The sequence below is a fragment of the Grampus griseus genome (genome assembly GCF_964374135.1).
Source record: "Grampus griseus genome assembly, chromosome: 14".
NCBI lineage: Eukaryota > Metazoa > Chordata > Mammalia > Artiodactyla > Delphinidae > Grampus > Grampus griseus.
In genome coordinates this window covers 55,359,500-55,385,592 of record NC_139008.1, presented here as the reverse complement: position 1 = coordinate 55,385,592, position 26,093 = coordinate 55,359,500, and the positions used below count along the sequence as shown (strand labels likewise).

The 26,093-nt window shown below is 38.9% G+C and overlaps 1 protein-coding gene across 3 annotated transcripts in view; it reads left to right on the top strand.

Annotated features, from left to right (window-relative positions):
* The window catches only part of MCM8 (minichromosome maintenance 8 homologous recombination repair factor), a 41,162-nt gene extending 19,962 nt beyond the window's left edge, over positions 1-21,200 (top strand). For 2 of the 3 annotated variants that reach the window (XM_082669767.1, XM_082669766.1), the window contains 9 exons: positions 1,913-1,943; positions 5,140-5,280; positions 7,332-7,473; positions 11,492-11,687; positions 13,442-13,661; positions 13,947-14,156; positions 14,994-15,070; positions 19,453-19,642; positions 20,936-21,200. In XM_082669767.1, coding sequence (XP_082525893.1) covers positions 1,913-1,943; positions 5,140-5,280; positions 7,332-7,473; positions 11,492-11,687; positions 13,442-13,661; positions 13,947-14,156; positions 14,994-15,070; positions 19,453-19,642; positions 20,936-21,028 — 1,300 coding nt within the window. In that variant the 3' untranslated portion in view covers positions 21,029-21,200. The remainder of the gene's footprint in view (positions 1-1,912; positions 1,944-5,139; positions 5,281-7,331; positions 7,474-11,491; positions 11,688-13,441; positions 13,662-13,946; positions 14,157-14,993; positions 15,071-19,452; positions 19,643-20,935) is intronic. The other variant, XM_082669768.1, reaches the window with a different exon arrangement.
* The last annotated feature ends 4,893 nt before the right edge of the window (positions 21,201-26,093 follow it).

The following is a 26,093-nucleotide window of genomic DNA, read 5'->3' as shown; positions in this document are numbered from 1 at the left end:
ACTGAGGTTTTGAAGTGCATTGTATTAGAAAAATTGATCTTGTCACGCTTTTCTCTTCACCTAGGCTTTGGGCTCTAGGAGAATTTAACAGTTTTTCTTTCTGCCTTTAATATGTTAATTAGAAAGCTGGGAAAAGTATAGAGTTCCTCAGGAGTTCTTTGTCCTTAAACCCTTAGAGATGTCTTTTGAATAGATGGCCATCCAAACCCACCCTGGGAGAGAGGGTGCTCTGAGCTAGGGTGGCGATGTGATCTGGTGATAAATGTTGGGGTGGTGAGTGGTCTGTAGCAGGTGGCCAAGGAACACCCTGGTTGAGGACCAAAACACCTCTTTGATTGGTACCTCTTACCAGTTATAAATAAAAATGAACATTTGCAGTGGTCCTTCTTCTGTCATACTTAAGGAAGATAAGTTAGTATGAAAAACCTGGGTTTCCTTCCTACAGTTTGCTTTTACCTTTTAGTTCTAAGTTTGTGATTCCAACATCAAAACTTGAATTTTTCATGGTCCTCCATTTGTGAATCTTGCAGGGGTTGGCAAACTAGGCAGGCTGCTTGTTTTGGTAAAGTTTTTATTAGAGCACAGCCCCACCCATTTATTTACAAATTGTTGGCTTTGACAAAAGTTGGGTAGTTGTGACCCAGACAGTAAAACTGAAACTATTTACTTTCTGGCCCTTTAGGAAAAATGTCAACCCTTGCTAGATTAATTGAGGCCTATGAAAAGAGAATGGAGAAGACAATAGAAGGCTGTTTTAGTTTAGGTTCCTTCAGAAGCAATGATTTGCATAAATGTAGTTTCTTTGGGAGGTGATCCCCAGAAATACTGGGAGGAGAATGGGGAAGTGAGACAGAGAAGGGAGGGCAGTTAGTGTATGGTACCTTAATGGAGGCTTAATAAAGGCTTGATCCTTCTGAGGCCTCTGGGACACTTGACTATAGAGCTAGCCTCAGTATTTTTCCATCTAAGGGCCTAGATTTGGGGCTGCTCCTGAGAATATTAGACATCCGAGCACTTCTGGCCTGCCCAGCCTGCCTGCTGATGATGCTTCTGCAGCCACAGAAAGCCCTTTGGCAGACAGGTGCAGGTGCTTGGTAAGAGGCCAGCAGTGATCATGCAGGAGCACGCTGAACAATGATTGCCAAGGGGAAGTGGCAGGACACCAACTTCTGTGTTGACATGTATTAACAGGGATAATGATTCACAGTTAACTGATTATATCTCTTCCTCCCTGTCCTTTTTGTTCCTGTTTATATAATTGATAAATGGGAACTACTTCTTTATATTCAACATAATACTTTATATATTCATATATGGCCTTATTTATTCTGATTCTTTGAACTGAAATTTTATCCCTTTATTATGTACTCATTTCACCCTTTAGTCTCCTTCATTCAGTGACTTGGCTGCACAGGTCTAAAGATGTCTATTCATGTAAAATAGAATGTAATTTGATATCCTAAAGCCTAAAGTAGAAGACCATAATTATGATCTTTTTTTTTTTTTTTTTTTTTTTGTGGCGCTCCATGTGGCATGAGGGATCTTAGTTACCTGACCAGGGATAGAACCCTCGCCCCCTGCATTGGAAGCGTGGAGTCTTAACCACTGGACCACTAGGGAGGTCCCTATGATGCATTTTAAAGGCTAGTAATATAAATGCTTTACAAGTGTCCTGCCTCCCTTACACAGGCACACTTTTTCAAACATTCTTTCCTTTATAGATTCACCAAGAATTTTGATAAATTTACTGTTAGAATAAAATTTCTTGAGTTGTTTGAGGAGATGTAAATTTTTATTTTTTACTATTTTCTTTTGATGCTAAATAAAGCAAGTTAAGCAAATTGTAAAGTAGATCTTCTAGTGTATCACTGAAATGTAAGTTAGAATTTATAAGTCATATTCTGTTTTTCAGCTCGCTTTGCCCTGTCATTTTTGGTCATGAAGTAAGTACTTTACTTCCTCTTTGCTCAAAAATACATAAATTTGGCAAAAATAGTATATAGAGATATCACAAATAATAGTCATTTCTGTTGGACAGTTATTCATATTTTATTTATTTATTTAAAGCAATTAAGTTTAGTATTTTTCTTTAACATCTTTATTGGGGTATAATTGCTTTACAATGGTGTGTTAGTTTCTGCTTTATAACAAAGTGAATCAGTCATACATAAACATATGTTCCCATATGTCTTCCCTCTTGCGTCTCCCTCCCTCCCACCCTCCCTATCCCACCCCTCCAGGCTGTCACAAAGCACCGAGCCAATATCCCTGTGCCATGCGGCTGCTTCCCACTAGCTATCTACTTTACTGCGTTTGTTAGTGTGTATATGTCCATGACTCTCTCTCGCCCTGTCACAGCTCACCCTTCCCCCTCCCCATAACCTCAAGTCCGTTCTCTAAGAGGTCTGCGTCTTTATTCCTGCCTTACCCCTAGGTTCTTCATGACATTTTTTTTCTTAAATTCCATATATATGTGTTAGCATATGGTATTTGTCTTTTTCTTTCTGACTTACTTCACTCTGTATGACAGACTCTAGGTCTATCCACCTCATTACAAATAGCTCAATTTCGTTTCTTTTTATGGCTGAGTAATATTCCATTGTATATATGTGCCACATCTTCTTTATCCATTCATCCGATGATGGGCACTTAGGTTGTTTCCATCTCTGGGCTATTGTAAATAGAGCTGCAATGAACATTTTGGTACATGACTCTTTGAATTTTGGTTTTCTCAGGGTATATGCCCAGTAGTGGGATTGCTGGGTCATATGGTAGTTCTATTTGTAGTTTTTTAAGGAACCTCCATACTGTTCTCCATAGTGGCTGAACCAATTCACATTCCCACCAGCAGTGCAAGAGTGTTCCCTTTTCTCCACACCCTCTCCAGCATGTATTGTTTCTAGATTTTTTGATGATGGCCATTCTGACTGGTGTGAGATGATATCTCATTGTAGTTTTGATTTGCATTTCTCTAATGATTAATGATGTTGAGGATTCTTTCATGTGTTTGTTGGCAGTCTGTATATCTTCTTTGGAGAAATGTCTGTTTAGGTCTTCTGCCCATTTTTGGATTGGGTTGTTTGTTTTTTTGTTATTGAGCTGCATGAGCTGCTTGTAAATTTTGGAGATTAATCCTTTGTCGGTTGCTTCATTTGCAAATATTTTCTCCCTTTCTGAGGGCTGTCTTTTGGTCTTGTTTATAGTTTCCTTTGCTGTGCAAAAGCTTTGAAGTTTCATTAGGTCCCATTTGTTTATTTTTGTTTTTATTTCCATTTCTCTAGGAGGTGGGTCAGAAAGGATCTTGCTGTGATTTATGTCATAGAGTGTTCTGCCTATGTTTTCCTCTAAGAGTTTGATAGTTTCTTGCCTTACATTTAGGTCTTTAATCCATTTTGAGCTTATTTTTGTGTATGGTGTTAGGGAGTGATCTAATCTCATACTTTTACATGTACCTGTCCAGTTTTCCCAGCACCACTTATTGAAGAGGCTGTCCTTTCTCCACTGTACATTCCTGCCACCTTTATCAAAGATAAGGTGTCCATATATGCGTGGGTTTATCTCTGGGCTTTCTATCCTGTTCCATTGATCTATCTTTCTGTTTTTGTGCCAGTACCATACCGTCTTGATAACTGTAGCTTTGTAGAATAGTCTGAAGTCAGGGAGCCTGATCCCTCCAGTTCCTTTTTTCGTTCTCAAGATTGCTTTGGCTATTCGGGGTCTTTTGTGTTTCCATACAAATTGCAAAATTTTTTGTTCTAGTTCTGTGAAAAATGCCAGTGGTAGTTTGATAGGGATTGCATTGAATCTATAGATTGCTTTGGGTAGTAGAGTCATTTTCACAATGTTGATTCTTCCAATCCAAGAACATGGTATATCTCTCCATCTATTTGTATCATCTTTAATTTCTTTCATCAGTGTCTTATAATTTTCTGCATACAGGTCTTTTGTCTCCTTAGGTAGGTTTATTCCTAGATATTTTATTCTTTTTGTTGCAATGGTAAAGGGGAATGTTTTCTTGATTTCACTTTCAGATTTTTCATCATTAGTATATAGGAATGCCAGAGATTTCTGTGCATTAATTTTGTATCCTGCCACTTTACCAAATTCATTGATTAGCTCTAAGTATTTTTTTTTAATTAATTAATTTTCTTTGTCTCTGTTGGGTCTTCATTGATGTGCATGGGCTTTTCTCCGGTTGCGGCAAGCAGAGGCTACTCTTTGTTGCCGTGCGCGGGCTTCTCATTGCGGTGGCTTCTCCTGTTGCAGAGTGTGGGCTCTAGGTGCGCAGACTTCAGTAGTTGTGGCGTGTGGGCTCTGTAGTTGTTGCTTGCGGGCTCTGGAATGCAGGCTTATTAGTTGTGGCACACACGCTTAGTTGCTCCGTAGCATGTGGGATCTTCCCGGACCAGGGCTCAAACCTGTGTCCCCTGCATTGGCAGGTGGATTCTTAACCACTGTGCCACCAAGGAGGTCTCTCATATTTTAATATGAATCATTATATGAAAGATAAACTACAGTCCCTTGTAAGACAGAGCTGCTTACCAGTTAGAGTCAATAGGAATGACCTTTTTTTAAAGTGACTCTGGACACTGTAAATGTTAAAGCAGAAATTAACAAAGATTTCTCAGTTTTGTGGAATGGATTCAATGCCTGGCAAGGTAGGTCTTCACTCAGTGACTTTTAAGATAACCTGATTTTATATGCTTTCTAATTTAAGCTTTTTATTGTTTTTGTTTTTGTTTTGCGGTATGCGGGCCTCTCACCGTTGTGGCCTCTCCCGTTGCGGAGCACAGGCTCCGGACGCGCAGGCTCAGCGGCCATGGCTCACGGGCCCAGCCGCTCCACGGCATGTGGGATCTTCCTGGACCAGGGCACAAACCCATGTCCCCTGCATCGGCAGGCGGACTCACAACCACTGCGCCACCAGGGAAGCCCTAAGCTTTTTAATCATTTACATTAAAGAAGTTTATATTTTTAGACTTACTTTTCTTAGGAAAGGAAAAAAAAACAGAGTTCAATCATGCTTTAAAAAAAAAGAATCCACACACAAATGTTGTAAACATCGGAGGAGCACCCCTTTTGCTAGTCATCTTTATGTTTTTCTCACTTGTTTCTTCTCTCTCTTCCTTCACATCTGAGCTTGTTAAAGCAGGTTTGGCGTTAGCACTCTTTGGAGGAAGCCAGAAATATGTAGATGACAAAAACAGAATTCCAATTCGAGGAGACCCACATGTCCTTGTTGTTGGAGACCCAGGCTTGGGAAAGAGTCAGATGCTACAGGTAGGAAATCAGACATTTAGTATTTGACCTTTTGCTTATAAAATGCATGACTAATTCACAAGTGAATTTTCTTAAAACATACAGTGTTTGTGTTCCAGAGGGTATTATTTGTCAGGTAGTGTGAGTGAGTTGGGGTTTGTGTGAATAACATATAACTTGTATCTGGCCATCCTTTCAAATTGAGCCAGTCTCCTGTCACTCAGGCTGCACAAGCATGCTGCTCTGTTAAGATGTCAACTATTGTGAAATATTAACCATTTCCCTAACCCCCTTTTTTGTATCCAGCGTTGCTTTGCTAGTCTTTGTTGTTGTGACCTCACCTATGAAAAGAATAGTTCAAGAAAGTAAAGCAGGGTAAACCTGTTATCTCTTCATACAGCTACATAAACACTGTATTGGGCTTTAAGAATAGTCTGATAAAGGTAAGAGGTCTGTCCTATCCATCTCCACTGCTTCTTTCTGAGTCTAAAACAAGGAAACTTCTATGACCAGTCTGTTGTTGGTCCCCAAGATGATTTTGGCTGTGCCAATCAGAGCCTAGTAGTTCTCCCCTCCAGGGCTTATGCTGGCCCTAGAAAATGCAGCTGGTTGGAGTGCTTCTGGTTTCCTTGGAGTGATACCTGGTAAGCCAGCAATGCATATCACTATCACCTTTGGAGATTTTCGAAAATACCGTGGCCGTCCCCGGTATTAAGAATTAAGAATCTCTGGGTTAGGATCCTAGCATCTGCACGTTTATAAACACAGGTGATTCTGAAGTGCAGCCAGGATTGAAAACTCTTGATCTCATTGTATTATAAACCTACTGTCCTTCATGTCAGAGTCATTATTTATTCCCTATGGCTGAGCGTTAAATCACTTATCATTTTAATTCCTAATCTGATATTTATTTAATCCTGTGTTTCCCAGTTTTGTTCATTTTGGCCAATTGGGTCAACTTTTTTTTTTTAATTCTCTTCTGAACACATGCTATAAGCCTGACAACTGAGGCATAGAGTACCCAGTTATAGCTGAAACAGAGTTGATAGTAAAAATGAAAACAGTATATACTTAGGTAGAATATGCATGTAAAAGTGCATGTGGGGATCTGAATTGCATTTAAGTCTGCTAGCCCCACTAAGCCAAGGTTTTTAAAAATTAGGCTAACACTAACAGTTATGAGTTGTTTATATTTTTAAATTATGTTTTCCTTTGACCATTTAGCAAGCCATCATACTGTCAAACTAACAACTAAGGAATTACAAGTAACAAAAATAATGATAGCTACCATTTATTTAGCTAGGCACCGAAGCATCACTTGGGTTGTATGCTACGCAAGTCCAGAGCGCACTATTGACATAGATAGCAGTGTAAGTGCTGTCTCCTAAGGTTGTGGGGTGCACAGCTGTGTACAGCAGCCTTGCACAGGGCATGTATTGTATGCCAGGTACCAGGTTAAGTGCCTTGCATATACGATCTCATTTATTCCTCAAGGCAGTATGTGATAAAATATAAGGAAGCTGAGGCTCCGAGAGGTTCAAGAGCAGCACCACCAGTAGATGCATGGTAGAGCCAGGATTTAAACAGGTCTGTCTGACTCCAGAGATCCATACTTTTAGCTGTTGTGTCATTTAACTACTTTTCTGTCGTGCCGTATCTTATTTACTCAAAAGGTGAGCACTGTTGAGCCATTTTATTACCTGATGTTTAAAGAAGCATTGGAGTCTCTGAAACTAAACTTAGTACTTACATTTTTGCTATTTCAACTTGAAAATGAAGCATAAAATGGAATTGTGTAGAGTATTCACATGACCACAGACTTCAGAATCAGGCTGCCTGGGTTTGATTGAATCCTAACGTCACACCTTCATAGCTGTGTAAGTTACTCTTTTCAGACCTTAGTTTCTACATCAGTAATAGGAGTGTTACCTTCGTCTTACTGTGGTGGTGAAGATTGTACAGTAAAGCTCTTAGAAGAATACCTGGCATATAGCTAATATTTGTGAGCAACTACTATAGCTATTATTTCCCTTTTACTTTGGTTGATTCTCTTAAACTCTTTGTTTCATTAGGCAGTGTGCAATGTTGCTCCACGTGGCGTGTATGTTTGTGGTAATACCACAACCACCTCTGGTTTGACTGTAACTCTTTCAAAAGATAGTTCCTCTGGAGATTTTGCTTTGGAAGCTGGTGCCCTGGTACTTGGTGATCAAGGTAAGAGGCCAAAGCAAATAATAATTTTGGGGCTTTTTTTTTTTAAGCCCTTTCCTTTTCAGTTAATTTCTTTACAGTCTGTTCTAAGAGTCATTTGGACAACACCGTCCCAACCAGTGAGTTGAGAATGAGTGCCAGAAAAACTAGAAATGCACATCTCATCATTTTGTTTGTTTGTTTTTTTAGGATATGATGGATAGTTTATAACAAATCTAGTTGGAAGGCTCAGCAGGAAGAGATCGCCAGTTGGGCTTTGCTACCTAAATTTCTCTTTGTGATGCTTTAACCCGATTGGGAAAACATATTCCTGTGCATGTATCAGGCAGTGCCCAGGTTCCAGTCCAGCTGAGGTCATTCATTCCTTCCAGTTTGCCAGTGACATCACATTTCTAAATCTAGTACCTGTCAGCCATGTTTGACACAGCTGATCACTGCTGCCTCAGTGAATACTGTATCTCCTTGGTTTCAAGGACACTGCACTCTTCTGGTTTTCCTCTTACTTTTATTCACTGTTCAGTCTCAGTCTTTACTTGTTCTTCGTCTCCCCAACGTTTTAACTGGTTGGCTCCTCAGGATAACTTAGTTTTTGTACTATTTTCTTCTCAGTCTGTACTTACCTTCTTGATGATCTTATCTAGCTTCATAGCTCTTTACCTACTTATATCCTGAAATTTTCCAAATTTATGTTTCCTCCCCCTTGAACTCCAGGCACATATTTCCCCTTGCCTATGCAGTATCTCTACAGCTTTCTCAAACTTAGCGTGTCCAAAACCAAAATCTTGATCTTCCCCTTCAACCTATTCTTCTTACAGTGTTTCCCATCTTAGTAAATGACACTTCCATCCTTTTATTTGCTCATATCAGAAAACGTGAAGACATTCTTGACTTTTTCTCATACCTCACATCCAGTCTGTCAGCAAATCTTGTTGGCTCTACCTTCCAGATATAACCAGTATCCAACCACCTCTCCACTGCTGCTACCCCAATCCAAGACGCCATCATCTCTCACGTGGATTATTACTGTGATCTCCTAGTTGGCATACCTGTGACCACCTTTGCCCTTCCTATTGTTTTTAATAAGGCAGAGCAATCCCATTAAAACTTAGATCACATTATTCTTCTATTCAAAACCCTCCAGTGCCTTCCCATCTCACACAGTGAAAGCCCAAGTTTGATAGTGGCCCAGGCACCCTTTAATCACCTCTTTTGCCTCATTACCTGCTACTTTCCTCTTATTTCCTCTTCCCCAGCTACACTGGCCTCCTTGCTATACCTTGAATACCATCAGCACTCCAGGCACATCACATTCCTGCATCGCAGCCTTTGTACTTTGGAACCTTCTTACCCCAGATAGTCTGCAAGGCTTATTTCCTTTCCTCCTTCAAATTTTTGTTCAAAAGTCCTGACCCCAGCGAGGCCTTCCTTTAATACCACATTTTACACTGTAACCACCCCCACCACCACCACCAGCAGACCCTGTTCTCCTACCCTACTCTACCTTTCTTTCCAGAGCATTTCTTACCTTCTAATATACCATATGGTCTACTTTTTTAATTGTCTTCCTCCCAACACTGAATAGAATGTAACCTTCACAAGGACAGAGAATATTGTCTTCGCAGTGCTATATCCCGCATGCCTAGAACATAGTATTGATATGTAAAAAGCATTCAGTAAATATTTGATGAATGCATAAATTCAACAAACATATATCTGGTTATTATATAGCTCATTAGAAGTGACAGTATTTTTGCTAGGTTACCAGGTGAAGAAAATAATAAATAGGAAGAGGTTACTCATTATTAAGCTGTCAGACTTTCCATTAAATAGACGTTGAAGGTGATACAGGGTTTAGCTGTGCAGATAGCTAATGTGATTTAAGATGCACAGCGTTAAAAGTCCATGGCCGGGGCTTCCCTGGTGGCACAGTGGTTAAGAATCCGCCGGCCAATGCAGGGAACACGGCTTCGAGCCCTGGTCCAGGAAGATCCCACATGCCGCGGAGCAACTAAGCCCATGCACCACAACTACTGAGCCTGCGCTCTAGAGCCTGCGAGCCACAACTACTGAAGCCTGCGCTCCTAGAGCCCGTGCTCTGCAACAAGAGAAGCCACTGCAATGAGAAGCCTGTGAACTGCAACGAAGAGTAGCCCCCGCTTGCTGCAACCAGAGAAAAGCCCGCGTGCAGCAATGAAGACCCAACACAGCCAAAAATAATAAAATAAAGTTAAAAAAAAAAAAAAGCCGATGGCCTTCTCTTTCAAATCTATGTAGATGAGCCAAGCACTATGATGGTAAAAATATCACTGTTAAAATACAAAAGAATATTAGCCGAGACCAGATTCTAGAAACAAATAGAATCCTACTAAAAAATAGGATCCTACTAAAATCTTTACTGAAGACTTTCAGGGGAAAAAAAACGAGAAATAGAGCTGTTTTGTAATATTTCCCTTCTTCAATATCTAATGAAATGACCAAAAAGTTGTTTGAAAAAAAAGCAACAAGATATACCAATTGTAGCCAAACAAGAAAAAGAGTAAAATTTTCACAACTTAAACTATATGCTTTAAAACCAGGGGTTGGCAAAGTTTAGTGCACAAGTCAACCCACCCTTCAGCCTATTTTAGTGTAGTCCACAAGCTATTTTAAAGGATTGTAAAGGACAAACAAAAACCCAAGAATACGTGACAGACTATATGTGGCCCACAAAACATAAAAAATTTCATCTGCCCATTTATAGGAAAAGTTTGCCAGCTCCTGCGTTAAACTTTGAAAAGTGGCAAAGAGGTAGCCTGACTTTGTTCCTACCCTGTCCACACCTCTGAGGAACTGTACTAGTAATCTTGAGAATTTCCAATAATACCATCAATTCCAGAGAGTCCTGGACCTACTGATCATAAAGTAGATATAGAGACATTTAACCATAGCAAAGCCCTCAGGACATGACCACCAAATTGCTCATGGTATGGGGAGAAGTGGAGGAAAAATATTACAAGGTAATGTTAGAGGGCTTCCAGAAACCTGTGGTTTAGACGTAATATACCTGGCACATAAAATGTTTTATCGGGCTTCCCTGGTGGCGCAGTGGTTGAGAGTCCGCCTGCTGATGCGGGGGACACGGGTTCGTGCCCCGGTCCGGGAGGATTCCACATGCCGCGGAGTGGCTGGGCCCGTGAGCCATGGCCGCTGAGCCTGTGCTTCCGGAGCCTGTGCTCCGCAACGGGAGGGACCACAACAGTGAGAGGCCCGCGTACCGCAAAAAAAAAAAAAAAGTTTTATCTAGGATGGACCTAGGTACGATCATACTAAGTGACATAAGTCAGACAGAGAAGGAGACTTATCGTATGATCACTTATAGGTGGAATCTAAAAACTGATACTCCTTACCGCTGCTCCTCCCTGTTCAGTGGTGGGTCTTCATATGGTGTTTAAAGAGGTTAAGTGTACAGTTAACTCTACAGTTGTACAGTCAACACCTGGCATTGCTGAGAACTGCACTCTAGACAGATTCTGACTTTAGAGACTTTGTGTTCCTTCCCAAATCATGCTGTCCACTGTTCCCAAAGGACCCAGCTCAAATAGCACCTTTTTCTTGAAACCTTTCCAGATTCTCCTTCCTCTTTTAACTCCACCCCACCCCCAGAAAATTCATATGATTATGCATATATATTATAGTTGTTAAAATATACTATCTTAAATGTGTATATATATATTATCTGTTCAAATTTAAGCCTTTGAGCTTTTTGAGGGTCACTCTCATATCTTCATTTTTGTAACCCTCACCACATAGTGCCTTGCCCAAGGAAAATGCTAAATGACTAAATATTATATAACAGTTAAATAAGATAAATATTTTATTTGCTGTAAAACAAGCACAAAGTTTGTACTGTATGACATTTTATAATCTTAACTGTTGGAAACTAATGGAAATATGCTTTATTGTGGAATAATTTCTATCTTGTCAGGTTTGAAACTTGACGAAAGGAATATTTTTTGTCTGAATTATTTTACTGTGGTTGTAGGTATCTGTGGAATAGACGAATTTGATAAGATGGGGAATCAACATCAAGCCTTGTTAGAAGCCATGGAACAGCAATGTATTAGTCTCGCTAAGGCTGGCGTAGTTTGCAGCCTTCCTGCAAGAACTTCCATTATTGCTGCTGCCAATCCAGTAGGAGGACACTACAATAAAGCTAAAACAGTTTCTGAGAATTTAAAGTAAGCCTCTTCAAATATTTATACTTTAGTATATTGAATGCCTATAGATATGAAGAAGATAACTGAGGACATAAATGGAAAGTTCACAGAAGTTGCAAGTTTCCAATAAATGGACAAAAATGTATTAGAACACTGCACGTTAAAACAGTGAAGTGCTGGGACCTCCCTGGCAGTCCAATGGTTAAGACTCCACGCTCCCAATGCAGAGGGCACGGGTTCGATCCCTTATCAGGGAACTAAGATCCTGCATGCCACATGGCAAGCCCAAAATAAAATAAAAGAATAAAACAATGAAGTGCTATTGACATCTACCAGATTGGCAGATATTTTAAATATTAATCATTATTGGCAATGGGGTGGCGAAATGGGTTCTCACATACATAGTTTAGCATTTTGAAGGACAGCTTGACATGTTTATCACTATTTTAAATATATTCTGTTTGTTCCAGCCAATTCTTTTGGGAATTATACTCACAGAAATAGGCACAAGAGTGCACAAAGATATGTTGGCAGGGTGGGTCTTACGGCATTATTTATCACGCCAAAGATTGGAAATAACGTGAAGTGCCCCCATCGGTAGGGAAGTGCTTGAACTAGATAATAAGACTGTCCTGTGGAAAGTAGCAATTAGGAGAATGAAGGTAGCTTTGTATGTACTGTGATAGGGGAACATGTCTGTGCTTTATGGTTAAGTGACAGGAGCACATTACACACTTATCTGTATATGTGGATCCCACTTTTTTCCAAAACCAATGTTTATATCTGGGTGTGTGTATGCTTTCTCTTCTAATTTGTTCTGTACAGGTTGGACAAAATGTATGGGGAGGGGAAAATAGCCTCAAGTGATGCATAAGTGAGAAAAAGACAAAAAGATGCCTCATGTAAAAAATTGGAACTTTAAATTCTAGTGGGAAACAAAAAGCTAATTTTCTAATATTTAATAATAAATACTTTTATTGTAGGAATGGTACATAGTAAAAAACACAATTGTACTTTTAGATCCTGGGTATTTCTGTACTACCACCAAAAAAGCCGTCTGTTAGTGTTTCTTAATAAAATGACCAAGTCCTGTAATTGGAAAGATCAGAAAGATGTTATTGAACAAGGATCCAGGGAACTTGGATTCTGGTTTTTAGTGGTACCACTAGGATGTTGGTCCAATTCTTTAACCTCTCTGGATTTCAGTTTGTTGGTCTCAAATAAAGGAGTTATCTGGTTGGTAAATTTAGAAATGACTAAGTAAAACACAGCACTTTTACTATAATGATTAATAGACATATAAATGCCCCTTTAAGAAAAAGTGGTATTTTTGCTTCTAAATGGGCTTAGGTACTTTGAGAGACTCAATGTTTTGGTGAGACAGGAAATATAAAAGATTAAGAACTACTCATCCAGATAACCTTCCATGTATCATGTAGCATTCTAGCTTACAAGTTCAATGATCCTAAATCATAGGGAGTGATATAGAACATAGAGAAGAATTTAGTGGTTTTGCTGGTGTGAGAAAAGACTGCGTCCTCAACATACCGATATAGGTACATATAAGGCTGTGCACATGTGACCTGGTGTGTCTCTGGAGTTGGTGGGTATATTGAATCCAGAAGCTATTGCTTGTTTCTTTAACCTAAAGCTTCATTTTCTTTTTTTTAAGTTCTACCTGGAACTTGATTAGTAAGCAAGTGAGTAAACAGTTTTCTAGGTTTTCTGTTTGTTTTAATTCCGATCACTGTTTCTTCTTTCTTTCACACCTTTAGAATGGGGAGTGCCCTACTATCCAGATTTGATTTAGTCTTTATCCTGTTAGACACCCCAAATGAGGATCATGATCATTTACTCTCTGAACATGTGATTGCAATAAGGGCTGGAAAGCAGAGAGCTGTTAGCAGTGCCACAGTAGCTCGTATGAATAGTCAAGATTCAAATACTTCTATACTTGAAGTGGTTTCTGATAAACCACTATCAGAAAGACTAAAGGTATGCTTCTTCTTAATCATTCAGTTCAGTTTTGTTTGAATGTCAGAGTTCAGTGTGTTGCTTGTTGTAGAGCAGTAGTATGTAAACTTTCATAGCAAATACCTTTTATATTATAATACTAGAGTTTATATAAAGTTCAGTTGAAATAATCTGAGTCAACTAGACTGAGAGCTAGAACTACAGTGTTTGGCTTATTTGGTCTATTTATCTAAACAAGTTATTTTAGCAGAAAGATTTTATTTGCTACTTATCCTTGTAATCTTGGGCCTTTTTATCATGCTTTAGGTGGTTCCTGGAGAAACAATAGATCCAATTCCCCACCAGCTATTGAGAAAGTACATTGGTTATGCTCGGCAGTATGTCTCTCCAAGGCTATCCACAGAAGCTACTCAAATTCTTCAGGATTTTTACCTTGAGCTCCGGAAACAGAGCCAGCGGTTAAATAGCTCACCAATCACTACTAGGCAGCTGGAATCTTTGATTCGTCTAACAGAGGTTCGTTGATTTTAAGTTCACATTCTTTTGGCTTAAAAAGGAAGTAGAGGGTAATAAGATTTCTCTCAATTTTCTGTGTAATGATTTGCTTTTCTTCCTACTGAGAGACATTAGAAATGGGTAGATACATTTTTTTTAAAAGGGTTGTCATATACTTAACAATCAAAGTTTAACCACTTTTTTCGAAGCAGGACCAGTTACTTATGCAATGGGTTTTTTTTCCTTTAATGACACTTAGGAGACTTGAAGTTTGAAGATTGCTTAGGTTAACTAAGGATTTGGGAATTCAAAAGTGAGCATATAGGAACATGGAATGTGTCAAATATCTTAGGAGTATTTGATTTTATATACAACAGGTCTGTAAGTGCCTGTTTTTCTAACGGCAGTAACATCTATTCACAATTATGGAATGCTAAGAGAACTCTGGCAGTTAAAATTAACTGGATCAGAGTTTGAGCTTTTTTGCTCCTAGAATCTGAGTAACTCATCTTTGTTGTTTTAACAAATTAGTTAGGCATGATTTCCTGAAAGTACAAGGCAAGTCTATTTCATAATCAAATCTTCTAGAATGAGCATTCAGAAAGATGTTCAAAAAATTTTTATCTACTAAAATCTATTTTAGTAGATAACAATAGATTTTAAAATGAGTGATAATTTTCATACTCAAGTTTTCAGATAATTTTTTAAAATTGTGACTTTTCATACTACAGCCCCTCTTCCCAAAAAAGTTTTGTGTAAAATGAATAAATGAAATAAACTTAGACATATTATACCTGCTCAATCAGTGTTAAATATATTTATCTTTTGTTATCTGAAGATGGTTGTTTTCTTTAAAAGGCACGAGCAAGGTTGGAATTGAGAGAGGAAGCAACCAAAGAAGATGCTGAGGACATAGTTGAAATTATGAAATATAGGTAAGATTACATTTTAAATGCTGTTTTAAGTGAAATACCAGTCATCTTTCCATCTCAAATTATATATTTAACTGGGACAAGCAATATTATTTTTATTTAGCCCATTTGATCACTTATTTTCCTTGGAACAAATTGTACTTTACTGGTTTAAAATATTCCTGTGTAAATAATCTTTACATTAAAAAAAAAGGTTTTTTTGAATGGGTAATACATTCACATAGTTCTAAAATCAATTCAAAAACATACTTTGAGAAGGCTTGCCTCCATCCTGTTTACCATCCACCCTTCCTCTTTACCAGGACACCCATTACTTTCTTGTAAATAGCATATAACTTACTCTGTTCTGTACCTTTTTTTTTCAATTGAGATATAATTGACATATACCATTATTAGTTTCAGGTGTACAACATAATGATATTATATATATATGTGATATACGTATATCAAAATGATCACCACAGTAAGTCTAGGTAACATTCATCACTGCACAGTTACAATTTATTTTCTTGTGATGACAACTTTAAAGATCTCCTCTCTGGAGACTTCCCTGGTAGTCCAGTGGTTAAGACAGCTGCTAGTGCAAAGGGCGCAGGTTCCATCCCTGGTCAGGGAACTAAGATCCCACACGTTGCGTGGTGTGGCTAAAAAAAAAAAAAAAAGAATTGACAGCTTATAATTTTTTATTGCTGGCCCCAGAGTAACTAACTGCCTCATAATGAATAAAATTATTAACAATTAATGACTATCAATGCTTTCGACCAATTCCTAACATATTACCCTCTATATCTTAATATCTTACTGGTTTAGCATCACACAGCACTTGAACCATCAATTTTCTCTTTTACGTGACTCACTACTAGGGTTCGAGGGGTCTTGTAGGTGAAAATTTTACCAGGCTGGCTTCATTGTGCTGGAGACCCTCCAGTTGATCATTTATAAGCAAACAGATAGGAATTACTAGACTTTCTCATACAACATGCTGCCAGGGCTCAGTGTACCAGCACATGAAGTAAAGGAATGGCCACAAAAACCAGCTGCCTGCCTGACTTCTCGTAGGTCTAACTTCCTGGGAGACGAGACCAATAAGAAACTGAGAGTCCTAATAGAGATCCTTTTTTTCACTAGGAAAGTAAGTCACTGAACCCAACCAAAATTCTAGAAATCTTGGATTCTAAAATTTTTTCCTAATTGAAAACAAGCACCAACAACAGGGACTTCTCATTTAATGACAAGAAGCTGCCTCTTTGCTCACAATCTTGAGTGTGTGTATCTTTCTCTTTCTGTGCATTGTACCCTTAAGTGCTTCACCTTTGGAAGTGGAGCCAAGATTGCCGCTCCTGGTTTTCTTTTCTTTTTAATGCTCTCTCGCCCTTTCTTTGGGTTTTCTGGTGCCTGGCTCTACTGAAGAGTGTCATGTGCTTCTACTTCATAGACTGTTGGCAGTCAAGCAAATCAAGGGTCAGACTACCCCAGCCACTCTCCTTCACCTGTAGCATTTGGTTTTTGAGGCTTTACCCTTTGTCACTCTCCCAAGGCCTCAGACCCCAAACTTTGCCTCAAGCAGCCAATCTGGTGTTTCTCTACAGTAAATCCACAGGTCTGTGGACAACATGGATTAGTTCTCATATCTGAGCATTATACTTAAGCAAGGTATATTATGTTCTAATTGCCTTTTCAATAAAAATACTACAGTGCTCATTTATGAATAGTTATGCATGTCTGAATACTCATGTCAGACAGTATTTACATGGGCTTTTCCTTGTGGAACTTGTATTTGTTTCTACTTCTCAAAGTTGCCTTGCTGGTAAAACTGAATTAGCATCAGGCTGTCAGTTTTCTTCAGGGCTCCTGAAAAAAGAGTTCTCATTATTAAGTGTAAATAGCACCCACATGAGATTTCCAGTTTGTTTCCCTGAATTGCTTGAGTGTTTATTAACTTTTATAAAAATTTTCAGGGAAAAAAGAGGCTAGTTTGATTCCAAATGATTGGAGTTACCTGGCATTATTTCCATGGTAGAGATCAAGACCCAGTTAAACACGTTGAGACTAGATCGTGAATTACCTGCTTTGTGATACTTAACATGCTTTCTGTTCTCAGTCTAAACTCTGAGAGAAGGGACCTTATCTGTCGCATTTACCATGTACTCCCAGGGCCCAGACTGATGCCTAGCACACAGTAGGCCCTCAGTAAATGTACTGCATTAATGGTAAGGTTGATCTTAGTAATCATTTTTCATTCATTAAATCTTCCATTTGAGAGTTTCTTTTGTTTTTGTTTTGTTTTTTGGCTGCACTGTGTGGCATGTGGGATCTTAGTTCCCTGACCAGGGATGGAACATGTGCCACCTGCAGTGGAAGCATAGAGTCTTAACCCCTAGACCACCAGGGAAGTCCCCATTTCAGAGTTTCTGTCTCCTCAACTTTTGAATGTTTGCCCTTAACGTGGTTTGGAACCTGTAAAATTACATTTTAACTGGGAAGCAGAAGCCTAAATAATAAAAATCTAAACTGTGACAATACATCACAATTATCAGAGCACATAGCTATAAAAACCACATATTTATGGGCAACAGTTCACATAAGCTTTCTCTTAGAATTGGAAATAAACTAGGAAGCAGAAGAGAACAGAGCCACCTTCAAAGGTTAAGAGATCATTGTGAGAGTTTTTTCTATTTAAGGAAAGTAACTCATATTTTACATACTTTTCTTCAAATCACAGATATGCCACTCATTAGCTGTGTAACTTTGGCAAGTCACTTAACCCTCCAAGGCTTTGTTTCTTCATCTATAAAATGGGAATAAGAATAGTCCCTAAGTCTTAGGGTTGCTGGAAGGACTAAGTAGGATAGCACATGGTAAATAAATATAATTAAGGTAAATATTAGCTATTATAATTAACATAGTAGCCTAAAGCATTTGTGATAACTGTTTTATGAGAAATAAGTATATGGTAAATTATATGGTAAAGTAGTTAATCATAAATAAGATTATACTATATATCTAGGGGAAACACACATTCATCAAATTGTTTTATCAATTATTACAATCTTGGATGACTCATATTCCTATTTGTACAGTTCATTCTCTTTCATGTGAGCTCCTGTCTATTCAGGGAACAAAATGAAGCTGTGTTTTTAGTAACCCTTTAAACTCATTCCTGTGAGCTCCTTAAAGGCAGGGATTGCACCTATTTTGTTCACCACGATAAGCCTACTGCCTCGGAAGTGACCAATGTATATTTGATTAATTAATTCCTGATTAAATAACATCTTTGCCTATGAGCCTGGCTGTGAGACTACATATGTCTCATTTATAGGCAGAGAATTCAGGCAGGGAATCAGCAACAGGGCTGGCTAATTGTATGTCTAACCAGTACTATCAGACTTCTGACTAAAATTTACTGTCAAGTACATATTTCTTTCCTTAATGATACTGTGAAAATAGGAGGAAAGCAGCAGAGAGCTGGAGTAATAGGCATATCCTTTAATATCTATCATTACTGCAACTCAGCAGAACCTTTCTAGTTCATTATCCAGAGTATTTTTCAACACCTTTTATTTGCCAGGTGCTCCACTAGGAGCTGGAACACATCTTTACCAAGTGAAGCCTAAATTTAGTATATTTAGAATTTCTTTTTTCATGAATCAAAAAGCATGTTCCAGGACTTCTCTGGTGGCGCAGTGGTCGAGAGTCCTCCTGCCGATGCAGGGGACATGGGTTCGTGCCCCAGTCCGGGAGTATCTCACATGCCGCAGAGCGGCTGGGCCTGTGAGCCATGGCCGCTGAGCCTGCGCGTCCGGAGTGCTCCGCAGCTGGAAAAGCCACAGCAGTGAAAGGCCCGCGTACCGCAAAAAAAAAAAAGAATGTTCCAGGTATTTATATTGTAGCCTATCAACTTTGTATTTTTATGCATTTCTCTTTGCAAATATAGGGAGTTTCTTAAAAGTGGTAACTGTCCAAAATATTTTTATCCCCAAACTGTTAATACATAGTGAATTACACAGTGGCCACTCAATAAATAAACATGTTTAAATCTTTGTTATGTGAGCCTCAGGGCTACTTCCACAATTTTTTTTTGTTTGTTTTTTTTTGTTTTTGCGGTACGCGGGCCTCTCACTGTTGTGGCCTCTCCCGTTGCGGGGCACAGGCTCTGGACGCGCAGGCTCAGCGGCCATGGCTCACGGGCCCAGCCGCTCTGCGGCATGTGGGATCTTCCCGGAACGGGGCAGGAACCCGTGTCCCTCGCATCGGCAGGCGAACTCTCAATCACTGCGCCACCAGGGAAGCCCCATATTTTTCTTCTTATAACCTGGAGGCCTGGGACAAAAATTTCTTTAGCTGTGCCACACTGGGTAACTTTGTTTTTTCTTCCTTCCCATAAGCATGTTAGGAACTTACTCTGATGAATTTGGGAACCTAGATTTTGAACGATCCCAGCATGGTTCTGGAATGAGCAACAGGTCAACAGCAAAAAGATTTATTTCCGCTCTCAACAACATTGCTGAAAGAACTTACAATAATTTATTTCAATTTCATCAACTTCGGCAGATTGCCAAAGAGCTAAACATTCAGGTATGATAAACCAAATAATTAGTAAATCTTTTTATAATAATTTCAGGAGGCGTTTATTAATATAGTAGAATATTTAAATATTAAAAGATTTGGATTAAAAGAACAGAATAGGTGTCTTTGGAGTACTTAAAAATACAGGCTTGTTTTCTTTAAGATATAAAATTAGCTGCTCAGAGCTTCAGAAAAACAGTTTTTATCTAAAATTCATACCTACTAAAGAGTTTTCAACATCTTGATAGGGGAAAACATCATAGCAAGACTCAGTTTCCATGTTTTCCTGACAATCCTTGTGGGCAAGTCATCCTTATAAATCGTTGAACCTCAGTTTTCTCATTTGTTAAATAGACATGATTCCACCTGCTCTACCTACTTAAAAGTTTTAGTGAAAATAGGTGTAATAGCACTTTAAACACATAAAACAGTTTATACAGAAAATTGCTCACTCAATTGCAAAAGTTAGTCTGATTTTTGTTTTGAAGCTAAGCTAAAACAAATATAAAAGATTCTCTGCAAACTGGAGTTATTTATTTTTAAATGTACAGCCTGTAATCCTTTTTTTTTTTTTTAAGAAGATGTTGGGGGGCTTCCCTGGTGGCGCAGTGGTTGAGGGTCCGCCTGCTGATGCAGGGGACACGGATTCCTGCCCCGGTCCGGGAAGATCCCACATGCCGCGGAGCGGCTGGGCCCGTGAGCCATGGCCGCTGAGCCTGCGCGTCTGGAGCCTGTGCTCCGCAACAGGAGAGGCCACAACAGTGAGAGGCCCGCGTACCGCAAAAAAAAAAAAAAGAAGATGTTGGGGGTAGGAGTTTATTAATTAATTAATTTATTTTTGCTGTGTTGGGTCTTCGTTTCTGTGCGAGGGCTTTCTCTAGTTGTGGCAAGCCAGGGCCACTCTTCATCGCGGTGCGCGGGCCTCTCACTATCGCAGCCTCTATTGTTGCGGAGCACAGGCTCCAGACGCGCAGGCTCAGTAGTTGTGGCTCACGGGCCTAGTTGCTCCGCAACATGTGGGATCCTCCCAGATCAGGGCTCAAACCCGTGTCCCCTGCATTAGCAGGCAGATTCTTAACCACTGCGCCACCAGGGAAGCCCCACTGGAGTTATTTTTGACTAGCTAGGCATTATAGAATCCAAGATTTATATGTAGGCAGTTTTTTCTGTAAGAAGTACAAATAATTTTATTTGCATAAGAAACTTGACAATTGTATATTACTGTTTGAGAGATTCATTTTAAAAATCATATTTTTGTATATTACTTAATGAGCTAATAACTCTTTTGATATTTTCTTCCAGGTAGCTGATTTTGAAAGTTTTATTGGATCACTAAATGACCAAGGTTACCTCTTGAAAAAAGGCCCAAAGGTTTACCAGCTTCAAACTATGTAAAAGAGCTACCAAGCCAGGCCCTCCTGGGTTTATTATGAAGAATATGCACCCAAAAAAAAAAAAAAAAAAAAGTTATCTGAAAAATAACATCCCAAAAGTAATGCAATAGGAAAAGAGTGTTGAACTAATTTAAGAAGTGATAAAGTCATGTGTTAATTTTTTACTTCTCCAAAAGGCTAAAAATAAATTGTTTATATTTTATCTAAATGATGTAATTAGAAATTATTTATAGTTTTATTTTTGACCTGTCTTTCATTCTTATAAATATTTCATAGTCTTGCATATCACATGTGCATCTGGGTAAGCATTTACAAAGTTACATTTAAATGTTTAAATAATTCTTACACACAAAATTGAATATCTTTTAGAAATAAATTGAAACCAACTTTCAATTCCCAAAAAATTTGGAAATTTTTTTTTTCCTGCAGTACGCGGGCCTCTCACTGTTGTGGCCTCTCCCGTTGCGGAGCACAGGCTCCAGACGCACAGGTTCAGCAGCCATGGTTTACGGGCCCAGCCGCTCCGCGGCATATGGGATCTTCCCGGACCGGGGCACAAACTCGTGTCCTCTGCATCGACAGGTGGACTCTCAACCACTGCGCCACCAGGGAAGCCCATAGTTTGGAAATTTTTATATTGATTTTTTTTTGACTTTGGTTTATAACATTATATAAGTCTCATGTATATAATATTACAATTAGACTTCTGTATATACTACTGCAAGCTTACCAAAAGTCTAGTTTCCATCCTTATATTGACATACTAAGCTTAACATCTTAGCTACTGAAAAAAATTTTAAATAAATAGCTGTGCGAGACTAATAGTTTTTTCAAAGTATATTTTATTTATTTATTTATATTTTTTTTTAGTTGGTTTTTTTTGGCCATGCTGTGCATCTTGCGGGATCTTAGTTACCCTACCAGGGATCAAACTCATGCCCCCTGCAGTGGAAGCGTGGAGTCTTAACCACTGACCACTGGACTGCCAGGGATGTCTGTTGTGCAAGACTAATATTAAAACCTAGCAGCATCTGTTCCACTCTTCCACATTCCCTATTTTTCTGTTCAGTCTCAACTGTTCTCGCATTTACCTCCATTTTTCTAAAGGACACGCTAGTAATGCTAATTCTTTTTTTTTTTAATTGAAGTATAGCTGTTTTACAATGTTGTGTTAATTTCAGGTGTACAGCAAAGTGATTCGGTTATACATATATATGTATATATTCTTTTTTATTATTATATTCTTTTTTTCTATTCTTTTACATTATAGTATATTATAAGATACGAATATAGTTCCCTGTGCTATACAGTAAATTCTTGTTATCTATTTATAGTAATGCTCATTCTTGAGTTTTCAGTTTCAAAAATTATATTGACTTTTTACCTTAGAAGATAAGAACGTGGTTCTCTTAAATCCTTCTACATACATACATAAATACATACATACAGACTTCCCCATTTCTCTCCAATTTAGTTATATATCATAATTTTTAGTTAAATCTGTATTTGGCGTTAATCTTATTATGACTGTTGAATATATTCATCTCCTTTCTTGTACAAATTTTGTTTTCCTTAGAATTAATAATTTGTTTCTCAACCACTTAGCTTTGACCCCAAGGCTCCACTGTAAATCTGAATCTCCTCGCAGAATACACAGACAAATCAAATAGTCTATTTTAACTTCTTGGAGACATCTCTTTTGGAGTTCTCCAGCCTTTTCCATTCTGAACTACACATCTGTCATCATGAGATGTCTCATTTTCTCTCCCATTTCCTGGCTCCTATGTCTTTCTCTTTCTTGTTTTACTCCTTTATTTTGGTGGAATCCATTTTCTAGTAGCTTCCTGAGGAAGATTTTATAAGGCACATTCTATCCTTAGTCATGGATTGATAGTTTGGGCATAGAATTTTAGTTTGGAAATCATTTTCACTCAGAATTTTAGATATTACTCTGTTGCTTTTAGTTTTCAGTTTTTCTGTTTGGAAATCCAAAGCCATTCTGATTTTGATTCTTGGTATGTGACCTTTACTTTCTCTGACAGGCTATTTGTACCTTCCCTTTTCCATGGTGTTCTGAAATTTTATAGTGTTTAAAAACTCTATGCTGCTGGTTTCTTATGCCAAAAATGTTGGAGTTATCTTAACTCTCTCTCTTATCCCCTAATCAATCCATCAACAAATCCTCTCAGCACTATCTTCAAAATGCCTGAAATCTGATTACTTTTCTTTACTTCCAGTTCCACTATTCTGGCCCAAGCCATCATCTGTTGTTCAGCTTCATAAGGACAAGGACTTTGCTTTATTCACCACTACTGCCCTAGCATGTAAAACAGATTTTGACCACATACCCCTGTGAGGTAAACACACATGAAGTGGGTGATTATACCACTTATAAATAAGGACACAGAGTGATACAGAACTTAATCAGAGTGGTTAAGCAACTTGATTTAAGAATATAGAAAAAGAATAAGAGAATAAATGAGAAAGGAGTTTCTAGTTACAAGGAGGCATTCTCCTCTGTTTCTCTCTGGGAAGTTGCTCAAAAGCAATGAGGAAACTGAAGAACAAAAATATATAGTCCAGGGCTTCCCTGGTGGTGCAGTGGTTGAGAGTCCGCCTGTCGATGCAGGGGACACGGGTTCGTGCCCCGGTCCGGGAAGATCCCACATGGCCGCGGAGCGGCTGGGCCCCTGAGCCATGGCCGCTGAGCCTGCGCGTCCAGAGCCTGTGCTCTGCAACGGGAGAGGCCACAACAGTGAGAGGCCCGCGTGCCGCAAAAAAAAAAAAAATATATATATATATATATTTATATATATATATATATTTATATTTATATAGTTCATCTTCTGTGAACTAGGAAACAACTTGAGACCCAAACCCCAACACTAGGAAGGACTCTCAAGAGCTGTCAGGATGACCCAAGCAGCCTTGCATGAGGGAGGAGGCAGAGATGATGCTATGGCTGAAGATTTCCAAAGGAAGCAACGAGGTGTTTCTCAGAGTGTACTTTGCAAACCTCTTGGAGAAAAATGTAAAACCCCACCGTTGCAATAGTGTGAATATGGCATACAGATTGGCGGCAGCACCTTCTAAGGAGAGGTTAAATGAGAAGTTATACAGATGCCACTTTGAAGGAGAAAAAAAAATCTGGCTGTCCTCAGATTTCCCCAAAACAACACTCATCATTGAAACATGTAGAGCAATGCCCACAAAAAAAATTTTTTTTTTTTTTTTAAATTCTGGCTGCATTGGGTCTTTGTTGCTGCACGCAGGCTTTCTCTGGTTGCGGTGAGAGGTGGCTACTCTTCATTGCGGCGCACGGGCTTCATTGCAGTGGCTTCTCTTGTGGAGCACAGGCTCTAGGCACACGGGCTTCAGTAGTTGCAGCACGTGGGCTCAGTAGTTGTGGCTTGCGGGCTCTAGAGCGCAGGCTCAGTAGTTGTGGTGCACGGGCTTAGTTGCTCCGTGGCATGTGGGATCTTCCCGGACCAGGGCTCGAACCCGTGTCCCCTGCATTGGCAGGCGGATTCTTAACCACTGCGCCACCAGGGAAGCCCACAAAAACTTTTTAAAAATAATTTTATACCCAGATGTTTAGATCAGGTTTCTTAGTTGCAAACCAGGAGTCAACAAACTTTTTCTGTAAGGGGCCAGATAGGAAAAACTTTAGGCTTTCTGGGTCATATGACCTCTGTCACAGCTATTCAGCTCTGCCATTGTTACACTACATAAACAAATGAGTGTGGCTGTGTGCCAATAAAACTTTATTAATAGACACTGACATTTTAATTTCATAAAATTTTCATGTGTCTAGAATGATAATCTTTAATTTTTTTAATCCATTGAATAATGACAGATAGCGGGTCCAATTTGGCCCATGAACTGTGGTTTGCAGACTCTTGGTTGCAAACAGTAGAAACTGACTCACTTGATTAAGCAGAAAAAGGAGATTTTTGAAAGAATTTTCGTTAGCTCACAGGATTGTTGGAAGGCTGGTGAGTTAAGAGGATAAGCTTCAAGGAGCAATTTCTGAAATTGGCCTTAAGAGGAAGCTGCTACCACCCTACTGCCTCACAAGGCACATGTTGCCTTCATGTCCCATGGATGTCACTTCTGTACCAGGGACATGGGGAAACCAAAACACAACTTACAGCAAACTAGATGACTGGAAAATTAAAACCAAAAAAAAAAAAAAGGCAATGTACACTGAACGTTTAACTGTAGGACCAATAAATGTGATTATTGCCATAGAACAGAATGTAAATATTAAGTCCTGATTTTAAAAAAGGAAGGAAGGAAAAGGTAGATAGTAGTGTAAATATGATGTCTTTGTGGGATAGAGGGTTAAAAGGTATTTAAAGATGATAAATCTATTAATAGTATAAAAAGTACATTTCACAAAAGTCAGCACAGATAACATCAAAGTAAGGTGATAGACGAGAGAGAGAAGGAAGAGGAAATATACTACATAAATAGTATACACATCTACTATATGTTTATATAATATATACTTATGTAGTATAAATATACTATGTTAACATACATTGTTCAAAGAGGAAAATAACAGATACTGTTTAAAAGGTCAGATGTTAAAACTATTAGATGAAATTATAAACCTAAATTATCAGAAGAAACTCTTCTGTGTTTCTTAGATCCTCTGTTGTCTACTTGGCATCCATTAATCGCAAGGCCAAACTAATGTCCAAAGTTGTTTACATCTCTGCTGGGATCCAGCTTTCTCTGATTACAAACCTTCCAACAACAAATGCCAGTATCTATGTTTCACTTCTTGCCCAATAGGGGACATCCTCACCTCACCAGTTCCCACAACCACAGCAATAAACACTTAGGCTTCCCCCTTGCTCCCGCCTTCTGACCAGCCTTGATGCTAACCCCTGTGGCCCTTTGTGGTGTGGTATTGCCCACTTCTCTTGGAAAGTGTAAGTAATAAATTCTTTCAAAGGCAGTTGCCTCATGTCTCTTAGCTTACCATTCCTGATTAAAATAAATCCCAGGTACAAATTTTAGAACAGAAACATACAAAGCAAAACAAGAAAACATATCGT